A 13,424-nucleotide genomic window follows, 5' to 3' on the forward strand; every position below is an offset into this window, starting at 1 on the left:
ATGTCATATAAATCCAGTCCAATCTCTTAGATAGAGTGCTTAAACTCACCCATAAATTGACCTGTAACGTTGTCAACTTGTTGGAATTGATAGGCCTATATGCCAGTCATTCAGTAAAGCCCTAGCCATAGCTGACATCAGAAAATACACAGTTACAAGATGGCTATTTTGTTTCCAATCAATGGTAAGGATTTGTAATACTGATGGCATGTACTAATTATAAACAAATTATTTTGAAGACGTTACAGGCTTTTGCAGGTAATCCACTGTCCTGTTTGGAGAAATGCATTCACTTAAAGTATCTGTTAAGTATGTCAATGACCAGTATGTGAGAAAGCTGGCGCGTTCTTCTCTGTTCTTGAACCTAAAGCATTGTAAAGGGCCCCCCGGCATGTGGGCAGATCCTAGCTTCCTAGGCTTCAAGAGGAAACTTAGTGGAAAGCTACAGTATAGTCGCTCCCCCAGCTTTGGTGGTGTGTGGTCAGACCATAGACCTTTAAAAAAAGGTTTCTGCAGACTGTAAATGAAACCTATTTTGCAGGCAACGATTTCAAATCCTATTCTATATCCGGTCTATTGGCTGCAACCGCAGCGAGAGCAGGTCTTCATTGAAACATACCCTACTTTATCATTCATTTTTAAATGAATGGGAATATAATTTACTAAACGCATAGAATGATCATTAAAAAAAAAGTGTTTGTGAAAAGGTTTACTGTGGTAATAAAATCAAGTGTAAATTTCGCCCAAACCTCATAGACTATTGACACCACCGAAGGTGAAAAGCGACATCTGCTGGGCCATTAATAGGAACAGCAGGCTCAAGGAGAACTGAGGCTGTGGCTGGCTAACCCCCCAGTCTCTGTCAGACAGTCAGAGCAACTATGACTGTGTGTGGACTTGAACACCAACTTCCACTGACTAATGCCCGAGGTCACCTCTTACGGACACAGCAAAGGCAGCGGCAACTTTGGACTGAGGCTCTGAGACTGCAACAGAAGACTGCATGCTGCAGCAGACCATTCTGTCTCTCACTCTGATCATTCTCTACAGATTCCCACCATCTGTTCTTGATTGTGACATTGATTGTGACCTTGACCTTTGAATTTAATTTATGTATTAAAATAAAAGTGCCTTAAAGGACCGTTCCGTGAGTGCTGGTATTCTTTTAGAGTTATTGTGAAGGTACTTTCTCGACCATGCAGCCGGTAGCACGCTCAGAGAGATTGTTTGCTTCCTTGATGTGAAAACCTTGTACAAGTTGTGTTCATTTTATGCCTACTTAAAATATACTCAGTGGTAAAGGACTGGTTCACTCCCAAAATCTTTTCTATTGATTACTCATAGAGAATCTTTTGATTTTTGTCACATTACTAAGACAATAATTTGATTTAGTGAATTTATACCATTGAATCTGGATGGTGACCCGGTCCCCATCGGGAATCAATGGGGGTACATTTATTGTGCAACAAAAAATATTAAAAGTCTCCATGGCGTGAGTAATCAATAGAAAAAATATTTTTTGGGGGGTGAACAACTCCTTTAAATTAACCTGACTCCGACATATGGTGGCAGCATTGCGTATGCACATGCATACACAATGCTGCTACCATCTGGTGGAGTCAGGTTACCTTTAAATAATACAACATAGAAAGCTAAATGCTAAACGGCTGGCTTTCTATGCAAGTTTGTGTAAGCCAGACCTTCCAAGAAATCTGAGGGATTGGTAGACGGAGATATCCAATCAGCGGAAAACTGAAAATACACTAGTACAGCCCTGAGGGACTCCAGTCAAGCAAGTATAGGGTTTAAGTGGTTAAGCAGATTCCATCAAACTACAAGGATGTTATACTGATTACATTATAAACTAATTATTTTGAACACATACTGAGGGTCTGAAGGTGTTGTGGGACCAAAGCACAGGACTCAGACAAACGCAGTAGATGAGGATCATAAGTTTACTAATACATGACACAGATGAATGATACAACCAAACACTCTAGTACCTAATAACTGATGAACTCATATCAAGACATAGCTTTGGTGGAGTTCCAACACTATAGACAAGAGCTAATCAAGACACTGTAAACTAACTAACTGACCAACAACTTACGACCCAAGGTGGCACTGAACACACAGTCACAGAAAGAAACAGTCTTTATACTCTCAGCAGCTCGTCACCAAACCAAGCTCAGCTGGTACTCACAGGTGATGGCACTCAGGGCAATATCAGACTCATGTAGCAGAGCAAGGGAGGGGCAGGGGCACAGGCACACTCACACGTGACAGTTACAAGCTTTTGCAGGTAATCCACTGTTCTTTTTGATTAAATTGTTTGGAGAAATGCATTCACTGTTATGCAAATGTTAAGGGTGATTTTGAGTTTAAGGGTGAGAGATTGTAGTAATTGGCTTGCTCTGCACCTTTTCTGACTTTGATACAAGTGTAGTTTTGTAATCATTTTTCTTTCTTCATATTAATCAAGTAAGTTGTGAGGGCTATTATAATGCCCATTTAAACAGACAGTCAGATAGCCTTATATTTTGCTTCTAACATACTGTAACATAGCCAAAAAGAGTGCGTGCGCGTGCGCGCGTGTGTGTGTGCCTACTATTTCTTTGCATTTGATGTTGATGTACTGATGTATCACCTTGCTCTGGATTAAGAGCGTCTGCTTAAATTGTACATTGTGTGTATTTTTGTCATTATCAGCCATGATCTAAACCTAAGAGCATGAGTTGCCAGCTTGCAACATGCTCTTAATAATAAGTACCTAATGTTTTTTAGTACATCCACAGCAAAGGTTTTGACTTTTTGTTTGTTTATTCTGTGTCATGCCACCTCCCAGATCATAGGCTTTATAAGGAGCATCTGGGAAACTTTGTATTTCGACACTGAAAATGCAGTTCTCACTATTCTCCAGCCTAGTCGTGCTGCTGATGAGCAGCATGTTAGGATGTGTGGGCAGCTGTGACCTTGGGATGGAAACTTGTGGCGCTCATTTACCGGGAGATGTCATTATTGGAGTGTTGATGCCATGCCACGCCAAAGTAGTCTCTCTTTATAATCGAACACAGCCTGACGGCTTCACCTGTACAAGGTAATTGGGAAGGTGTTGTAAGATTAAGTATGTTTGTGTCAGATTGTTAGTACTGTAGTGCAGTGGTCATCAAACACCACTTTGAGAACCACATGTTGTAGTGCAGTGGTTCTAAAACCTTTTGCGCTTCATACATTTGTCAATGTTTTATCATTAAACATAACTGTAAAATGTTTCCATTTTCTCTCAAGTACCCCCAGTAGTACCTCTGCGTACCCCTAAGGGTACACATACCCCCTTTTGAGAAACACCGGTGTAGTGAATTGTACATTTAAGTCCAATATACTGCAATTATCAATATTTTGGTCACTAAATGAAAAATAAATGAAGAAATTAACATGTTTTATTTCAATTAATCTTTTCCCAGTTTTGATTTGGTGCCATTTGTAAGAACCTTGGCTATCATTCACACCATTGAAGAGATCAACAACACGCCTGGTTTCCTACCGGGTGTGCGTCTGGGATATCTGATGTGTGACACTTGTTCCGATGCTACCAAAGCCTTGAGAAACGTGGAGCACATGCTGGCGGTCAATGGCTCTCTGAGCGTTCTGTGCGACTACACTGAGTTCAGGCCACCAGTGAAGGTCATCATAGGAGCACGGTACTCTGAAGTGTCCATTGCTGTAGCTAAGCTACTCGGAGCGTATCTCATCCCTCAGGTAAGTTACACATTGTGTGATCAAGAAATGCAATTAATTGTAAATGTTCGGAGTTTGGAATATAAGATGGTATTCCTGTAATACACTTGAAATTGGAAATTGTGTCATGGGTAAAATGAAAAGATGCCTTCATTTCAATAGTAGGCTAAATGTTTCCCTGTCCTCAGAGAAGTAACTCATGAGTCTACATGTGATATAGGTTTGCAAGAAAGAGGAGAATCATATGTGCTGTCTGTGGGACACTTGCTATTTTCAGGCATGTCCTGATTACCGTCTAAAGCCGGCATCATAGTCGCCTGGGCGGTGGAAGGCTTTACACCGCGGTGTAGTCTTTTCGAGTCTTTTTGAGTCATGAAACTACAACGTTACATCATTCCTCGCGGTGGAGAGCTTTCCACCGTGAGTCCCAACACATCTCTCTGTTTTTACTATCAGACAGACAGGCTCTACACCCCGTTCACTGATTGGTCAATCTAGACTAGTCAGTCACGGTGAATAGGACTCCACCGTGGCGTACTATGATGTCCTGCACTTATTTTCTGACTTGAGGTGGAAAGCTTTCCACCGGTGGATAGCTCTCCACCGTACACTCTGATACAGGCTTAACCCGCTTTGGTGCTGGGAGAGGCAGAAATGCAGGAATAAAATGTATAGTGTTTTACCTTGAGAATGGTATTACTATGCTGGACTTTTACAGTATTAGTATAACTTACATGTTGTGTTCCCCTAGCCTTCCATGGACCAACAATGTCACTACATGGGCACATTTTATTTAGCACTGCTAGATATATCTGGTTCTGGGCTATCCGTGGGTTAAATTACAGCACTAATGTATGAAACCATCTACAGATGTTAGATTAACCACTTAAATTGGGTGTATTTGGAAATACTCTATCTATACTATCTAGAAATAGCTTTATCTAGATACAATAGGAGGGTGTAAAGAGACTGGGTGCAGATGTGAGACTTGACAAGATTTGGATTCTATCTTGGGTCCTCGTGACTCAATTTACATTTTAATGGGGTTTTTTTCACCTGATTTTATCAGATAAGCACCTCCACATCTTCACCCGTACTAAGCGATAAATGGCGCTACCCAAGTTTCTTGCGCACCATACCCAGTGATGTGCATCAAACAAAAGCAATTGCCAAACTCATGGCTCATTTCAAGTGGAACTGGGTAGGAGTTGTGTATGGAGATGATGACTATGGAAGGGCAGCCTTTCAGAGCTTCCTCCGGGATGCTGAGGAAATGAACGTGTGCACAGCCTTCCGGGAGACGGTGCCCCACTACCTGGACCATGAGGGAAGCAAGCGGCGAATCAAGCAAGTGGCAGAGCAGATCCGTTCCTCCGGTGCCAAGGTAGTACTGCTTATCCTCAAGGGCGAACTTGTGGAGGACCTTTTCCAGGTGATGATCCTGAACGAGATTAAAAGAACCTGGATTGCCAGCGATATCTGGTCAAGGAACCGCCCTTTGGCGCAGATGGATGGCATCAATGAGGTCGGGGACATCCTTGGTTTCGCGTTTGTGGCGCGCCACAAAGAATCCTTCAATAACTACCTGAGGAACATGAGAGCCAGCCCTGGAGGATACAACAACTTCATCAAACGGTACAAGAGCCTGAGGTTCAACTGCACCCCAGAGTGTTTTGTGAAGGAGCCTCCATCCTACTGTCCCACACCCGATCTCCTGGAAATAAAATCTGATGCTGCATGCAGTTTCACAAACTACCTAGATGCTAATGATGACTTCCTTACAAAAGCTCTGGACACAAGTGAATCCTACAACAATGGAGTGGCTGTATGGGCCATAGCCCATGCCCTTAAGAGCCTTCTTAAATGTAATGTAACCTCTTGTCATGGGGAGATTAATTTCCAACCATGGAAGGTGAGCATGAACATGGAGAAAACTTATGAGCAAAAGTAAGATTAAATAAAACGATGAATATGTTCAGTATAGATGAAGTAAACATGTTCCCCAAATTAATTACTAAGAATTGTGTGTCAAAATATCATGATCCAGCCACTAGCTCTAACAAATATTGCTGTTCCTAGAATATTTATATATTTGTACAGTGACCAAATTGCATGTGTTTCTTGCAGCTTCTTGGGGAACTGAAAAGGACAAATTTCAACCTTGACAACCAGAGATATTTCTTTGACATATATGGTGACTTTGTCAATGGTTATGATCTCATAATGTGGGATAAGAATGGAGACCAGAGATACTTTAAAAAAATTGGCATCTACCATGCACTTGATGGCCGAATTGAGCTTGATGGAGACATAAATTGGCTTTCAACAGCAAACAACTCGGTAAGACAACATGGAAAGTGATATGCATTTCTTTTTTTTTTATTTTGTTAAAAGTACTGTATATGCTTTCCTGTTCTTAAAGGGATATTTCACTTTCAAAAAAACTTTTTGTCATTTTATCATCTAATCAGGCTTTTGGGAACACCCAGGACAGTTTTTGAATTTCTTCATTCAGTATTTAGATATGATATTCATTTCCCCTCATTTTCCCCCTTTCAGGACCTTCCTATACAAACCATATAACTTAAAACTCCATTTTAACCATGATAGATTCAATTAAAACACCTGTCCTTTTTTCTGGTGACTCCTGACACCCTCCGAATACGTGAGCAGGCAGTGTTTTTTCGATAACCTTTTTCATTGATTTCTATTATTTTTTGGGGGGAAATGAAAATGTTTAAATACAATAAAAGATTATAAAAAAAAAATGAAGTTATTGAAAATACACTGCCTGCTCACGTATTCGGAGGGTGTTAGGAGTCACCAGAAAAAGGACTGTTGTTTTCATTGAATCTATCATGGTTAAAATGGAGTTTGAAGTTATAATGGGTTTGTATTGGAAGGTCCTGGAAGGGGGGAAATGGGGGGGAAATGAATATCAAATATCTCAATACTGAATGAAGAAATTCAAAAAATGTCCTGGGTGTTCCCAAAATCCTGATTAGACGCTAAAATTACAAAAAGTTTTTTTGAAAGTGAAATATCCCTTAAATAAATTGCTCGTGAGCACAACACTGAACCCTTCTCTAGACATACTGTATGGATCACAGTTCAAAACATTAACACCTTTAAAATGCATATTTCTCTCACTCAGATTCCTGAATCTAGATGCTCAGAATCCTGTCGCCCTGGTTTCGCAAAGAAGATCTTGAATGAGTCCTGCTGTTAGGACTGCATTTCATGTTTGGAGGGAACCTATTCTAATGGTTCGGGTATGTCTACAAGAAATTTTCTTTTTCCCATTCCATCTGCAATTGCTTGGCAAAATTAAACGGATTAAGAAATGTACTAGAAACAATATACTATAAATTATAAGAAATATAATAATTAAAAATAATTTGAATAATTATTTTTGAATTATTTAATTAATATTCTTTTAAATAATTAAAAGTGTTTTGGCCACATTCGTAACATGGTATAACAAGACTTTAATTGTATTAAAACTATAATTGCTAGAGCATTCATGTAACAGAAATGTGGCTTGTCTGTTATTTGCTAAGGTTTCATGGAAACGTGGCGTGTCTCTTGTCTGTTATTGGTCCATCACTCGGCTAACTTTCCCTCACAAGTAAGGTTTCATGGAAATGTGGCTTGTCTGTTATTTGCTAAGGTTTCATGGAAACGTGGCTTGTCTCTTGTCTGTTATTTGCTAACACCCAAATGAACAAGCTAATAGAATGGGATGAAAACATAATCTGTCAAACCTAAGTCTTGCGTTATATTTAGTATGTGACATATGTAAGCATGGGATCTGCTACTTTCGATGTGTGACACCCACACACAACCAAGTGTACGGTAAATCAGGCTTTAGTTGGCAGAGGTAATACACTTGGTGGACATCTTATGCTACAACCAATCTCTACTTGGATGCATGTGTTATAAACTGTAATCTAGCCTAATCTCACCTACTTTAAAGGTGATACACCATGCATTTAAAAAGTATTTGTCATATTGTTTATGTCCCAAAAACGTTTTTCAAAAGGTTTGAGGCTAAATTACCACTCCTGAATAGAGAGCCTCTCTCATTTTTGAATGGCTCTCAGAGCATTTTCAGCTGCAGTACCCCCCCCCCCCCTACATTTTTTTTTTTTGTTGAAAAAAATAAAAAATAAAATCTTCAAAAACGGCCGATGACTTCAGCGACGGCAGCAAATCTGGACAGCCTGTTTTGAGAACCCGTGGGATGCTTTTAACTTCCGCCTTCCCAAAACCAGAGAAAGACACAACGGTCAGAAATGGGACTTTGTGAGGATAGAAGGTGCTAGTGGGACCCCCAAAAAGGTTTTAAAATAGGAAAAGTGAAATTTCATGGTGTATCACCTTTAACCCCTAATCTTCCTGCAGATCTTGAGGACTGTCAACAGTGTCCTAATGGAACATCATCTGAGAAGGAGTGGGACCATTGTGAACCAAGAGAGAGGATCTATTTGAGGTGGAAAGATCCTCATCCCATTGCTCTTGTGGCGTCCGCGATCTTTGGCATATTGCTGCTGCTGGTGATCCTCATCATCTTTTTGGTGCACAGAAATTCACCGCCCATGAAGCGAGCCGAGGTGAGATTATCCTGCACGATGATGAGTGGCCTAGCTGTGAGCTTTGCCAGCGTCATATGCTTCATGGACAAGCCCACTGTCCACCAGTGCCGGGCTCGGCAGACCATGTTTGCCATGGGCTTCACCCTTTGTATCTCCTGCATCCTGGTCAAGGCTTACCGTACATTCCTGGCCTTCCTGCCCTTTGGTCAAATGAGACACAGGCGACTAAATAAACTTTATATGCCACCTGTAATCATCAGTGTTTTGACTGCTATCCAGGGAGTCATCTGCATCCTCTGGCTGGTCTTTGATAGTCCTGACGTTTACATCATGGCAACACCAGAGAGCCTTGAGATACTTATCAGGTGTGACGTAGGAAAAACATACATAGGTTTCGGTATCATGTTGTGCTACATAGCCCTGCTTGCTTTTGTTGGCTTCATCCTGGCTTTCAAGGGCAGGAACGTTCCCCAGGAGTTCAGTGAGACCGGCTACATCATCTTCAGCATGCTGATGTACCTGTTTGTGTGGGTGTGCTTCATCCCCATCTATATCCTCAGGACGGAAGAGTCTTGCGCTGTGCAGGCCTCAGCCATCTTGGTGTCCAACTATGGTGTCATCTTCTGTCATTTCTTACCCAAGTGCTACGAGGCACTCTCCAGGCCACAAATTGAATCACTGGAGAGGAACCTAAGGAGATGGCCCGCCAGGCACGCCAGTCCTTCAGGTCCCATTCCAAACCCAAATTTAGACAGAAATCCAGGAAACCCAAACCCAGGTGCACCAACAGTCTCACTGGGGACTCCAAGCCTTAATGGATTAACAGATCTGTCTGGCTATTACTCTGCTACAGGGAGCATAGCAACGCTAGCTGATGCAAGCCCTGTCAGTCATGTAGTTCCCATTCCAAACCCAGATTTAGAAAAAGGCCCACAGAACTCAAACACCGGCTCAGAGACAGAGACAGTCTCACAGGGGACTATAATCCCTTCTGCATCAACAGAACGAGTTTGCCATCACTCTGCTTCAGTGAGAATAGGGAGACTAGGAGATGCCAGCCCTGCTATGACATTGATTTCCACAGACACACAAGTTAGGAAGAGACTTAGGAGTAAGACCTTCTAAGAATTGTATTTATTTACATACAAAAGTGTGTAAATAAACATTGCTGATATGATTCTCAAATCTTAAAGGGATATTTCACTTAAAAAAAAAAACTATTGGTCATTTAATTGTCTAATCAGGCTTTTGGGAACACTTGGAACAGTTTAAGTTGCTTGCTTCAGTATTAATAATTCTATTTGAAATTCATTTTATCAGAGATGCTCCCTTCCTATACAAACCCATTGTAACTTCAAACTCCATTTTAACCATGAATGATTCATTGAAAACACCCGTCCTTAATTGGTTTTGATGACTCATACTGCCCACCTAATACGTGAGCTGAGTGTGTTTTTCATTTATTTTTAATTATTTTAGGAAATGAGAAATGAACGAAAAAAAGTTATTGAAATAAACACGACCAGCTCACGTATTAGGAGGGTAGTATGAGTCACCAGAACCAAGGCCTGGTGTTTTCGATTCATCTATCATGTTTAAAATGGAGTTTGAAGTTGCAATGGGTTTGCATAGGAAGGGGAGTGTGTCTGATAAAATGAATTTCAAATATCTAAATACTGATTCAAACAACTCAAACTTTTCTGGGTGTTCCCAAAAGCTTGATTAGACGATACAATGACCCAAGTTATTTCTTTTTTTAAGCTAAATATCCCTTTAAAAGGAAATGCGATATGACCGTCTGGTTCACTAGAAGGGATTGCTACAACTCCTAAAATGATCCCTGGCTAATAAGACAAATTAGAAAACGCCTCAAATTCTATTCATTTTAGAAATGGTTCATCTTTCATTCAATAGGGACAACTCCCATCGCAAGTTGATGATGTCATTTGTCCATTTGTAGTACAGCCCTATGGAATATTATTAGAATGCCCTAATAAAAACAATTTAATTACTATACGGTTTTAATATGGACAACAAAACAATATTTTAAATGTTTTATTAGCATATACATTCCTTAGGGCTGGACATATCATCAACCTGCAATGGGTGTTGTCCCCCTTCAGTAAAGGTTTAACTAAATCTCTTAAATAAATGAAATATTTAAGGTGTTTTTAAAAGTTACACTTTAGTTATATGTGCCTTATTAGCCAGGGAATCCAGCTATCCTTTTAAAGTTGGCACAAAATGCCACAAATCCTCAACGCAGCGTCCGACTGCCCTTTGGTTTTTCGGTCTTTTTTGCATTTTCTTCAAACCACTGTTTTCAAACTCAAACAAGTCGGTACACATTATCTCTGGAAGATCTGAGTGATACATCTTGATCAAAATACCCCAGATTCCTTTCCAATTGGTTATGACTTTCAAAGTTAACAGGACTGGGTAGGCAACCCAGCCTGGCGGAGGCTGCTTTATCTCATTCTGTTTTCAGGAGATGTATAGGTTTATTGTGTGTTTGTGCCTGTGTTTGATTGTGATTTAAACCAGGGCAACCAAATGAAGGCAAGATCATCAAAGTACATTTTATTTACAATTCATAAAGGAAACAAACTTGACATTAACCAGCAGAGGGCAATATTAACCAACTTTTAACATAAGAGCCTCAAAGAGATGGGGATTTAGACACTAAACTCTGTCAAACTGTCAATCTGGGAGTCATGAATGAAAACCTCTCCTTCCAGTGCTTAGGCCTATAGGAAACCTTTATTGATTGTTCTTGTGTGCCGTTATGTTTTTATTTCATTTTTAACACAATTACAGTTAGATTTTTTTAATTTATTTTATGATGTATGATTTTTTTTAATTTATTTTATGATGTATAGAAACCTTTTTTATAAAGTATGTGAAATAAGTATTTTCTATACTAAGTAGCCTACTGTTTTTTTTTAAATGCTATGGGGTAAATGTGACATGTACATTATGAGGGTCTTGAGGTCTGAATGTGTACATAATGTTCCATGGTTTATGTGTAATTCTTTGTACTCTTTGGGCCTTTTTGATTTGTAACGTCATGCCCACTCCTTACTATTGCCATGGCGATGACCTTGATTAGTTCCCTGACCCTCAGTACCTGTGTTGACCTAGAGCCCTGTAAGAGAAACATGTCTGTGATTCATTCATATGGCACTGCCACTGATGATCTTATGACCCCTCCATCACTCGTGTACTTTAGCATGTGGTCATTTAAAAAGGCGAAAAGGAAAAATCAGTCGTCCTTATTTATTTTTTACCTTTAACCACCAGACAACTGCACCTGCAATCAACCCAAGGAAAAAACAAACAAAAAAAAACTTTAGAGCCTCGCAATTTTGTGTGAGGCAAAGTATATACCATGTACTTTTAGGAAGGAAATGCACAAATCTGACATGTCATTGTAAGTGATATTTTGGGTTTAAAACCTTTCTTTTCTGTAAAGCTCTACATTGGGATAATACACAATATAAGACAATTCTGTATAGTTGATAGTGGAGTAAACACTATTAGCTGACTGTTCAGTAACAGGTCTCCCTGTCTCCCCCTCGGAACTTTAATTCTCCATTAAGGACAAGAAACCAATTTATCAGCATCTTTATATTCTACCTCAGTGTATTATTATTTTGTCATCACTTTGATTTTCACTTTGTTGCTTCATGACTTTTCTCTCCTGATTGGATTAGGTATTCCGACCTGGAGTGATAGGGAGACCCTTGGTAGTACTGAACAAGAAACTTATTACAATGATTACTATGGGGATGGAGCCATTAATAGGTTAAAGGACAACTTTGTTTTTGTTTTTTACGACAGGTTCATATTTTAGATTGTAATTAGAGAAAAGATGAGTGTTAAAATGTTTTCATTTACTGGTTTCTATCGTTTTAGCGAATTTAATGATTATGATTTCAGTGGGCGGGGGGCATGCGTGCAAGTGGCTAAATATGTCTTTTTATACACAATAAGCACATTCTCAAGATGCAGCACTTAGGGTGACTTGAGGCTAGTAGTGTTACTGTAAATAATAACGAAATCAGCGGCTTATTGTGTCTTAAAAGAGACTTGTATTGTACGCATGTCCCCAACCACTGAAATCAAAATTGTTAAAAGGCTAAAAAAAAGGTTAACCTCTTTCTGGCCTTTCTCAATCAGTAGATTCTGTATTTAACTGTTTGAGTGTTTAGGGCATTTTGGGGTAAATCTTTCAGGATACACAATTGATTGGAGACACCTTCACAATCAGGCACAATCAGGCAATCAGGGACGTATTTCCTGTGTTTTTAACAAAACCCATGCACTGTATTCTGTGGAGATCTTTTGCATCAAATAGCAGATATAGCGAAAACGGAAAACACCTACAGTAGTAAAGCCCTGAGGGACTCTGGTCAAGCAAGTATAGGGTTTAAGTGGTTAAACTGACCATCAAACTATTCTCCAAACTATTGTTGTTCACCCATATATTCCACAATTTGTACTTAAGTATCAATACTGTGATGTAGAAATACTCCATACAAGTAAAAGTCCAAAATTCAAAATGTACTTGAGCTTGTAGATCGGCTATTTTCAAACAGCCTAGGTATAAAATAGGGCCAAAGAGGTTCATCTATGTTTTATAATATAATTTATATCTGCAAAGTAACTAGTAACTAAAGTTTTCAAATAATTATAGTGAAGTAAAAGTACAATATTTGGATCCGAGATGTAGTCTGTGTAGAAGTAAAAGTACTGGAAATTGGAAATACTCAAGTAAAGTACAAATAGACTGCTGCCTACCTCAAACTTCTACTTAAGTACAGTACTAGAGTAAATGTACTTAATTACTTTACACCACGCTATATATCAGTCATTTGTGCACACTCTTATAACGAGTGTGTGTGCATGTGACCTGACTCTGACACCATAGAAGTTTCTGAGGACATTATTACCAACTGTTTGATCTCGGCAAGGGCCGATACAGAACATGAACATCATTTTATTTATCACCAGTCAATGCACGGTGTTCAGGGTCGTCACAAGGGGGGGGAAGTGGGACTAAGTTACTAGGGCCCAAGGTGGAGGGGCCTT

The 13,424-nt window shown here is 39.7% G+C and overlaps 1 protein-coding gene across 1 annotated transcript in view; it reads left to right on the forward strand.

Annotated features, from left to right (window-relative positions):
• Nucleotides 1-13,424, forward strand: part of olfcb1 (olfactory receptor C family, b1) — a gene marked incomplete at both ends in the record, with an annotated part of 34,659 nt that overhangs the window by 4,187 nt on the left and 17,048 nt on the right. Inside the window, 4 exons of the mRNA XM_080744937.1 lie at nucleotides 3,465-3,759; nucleotides 4,808-5,650; nucleotides 6,893-6,962; nucleotides 8,143-9,043. Coding sequence (XP_080601063.1) covers nucleotides 3,465-3,759; nucleotides 4,808-5,650; nucleotides 6,893-6,962; nucleotides 8,143-9,043 — 2,109 coding nt within the window. The remainder of the gene's footprint in view (nucleotides 1-3,464; nucleotides 3,760-4,807; nucleotides 5,651-6,892; nucleotides 6,963-8,142; nucleotides 9,044-13,424) is intronic.

Source organism: Nannobrachium achirus, assembly GCF_963921795.1.
Source record: "Nannobrachium achirus genome assembly, chromosome: 16".
NCBI classification, from domain to species: domain Eukaryota; kingdom Metazoa; phylum Chordata; class Actinopteri; order Myctophiformes; family Myctophidae; genus Nannobrachium; species Nannobrachium achirus.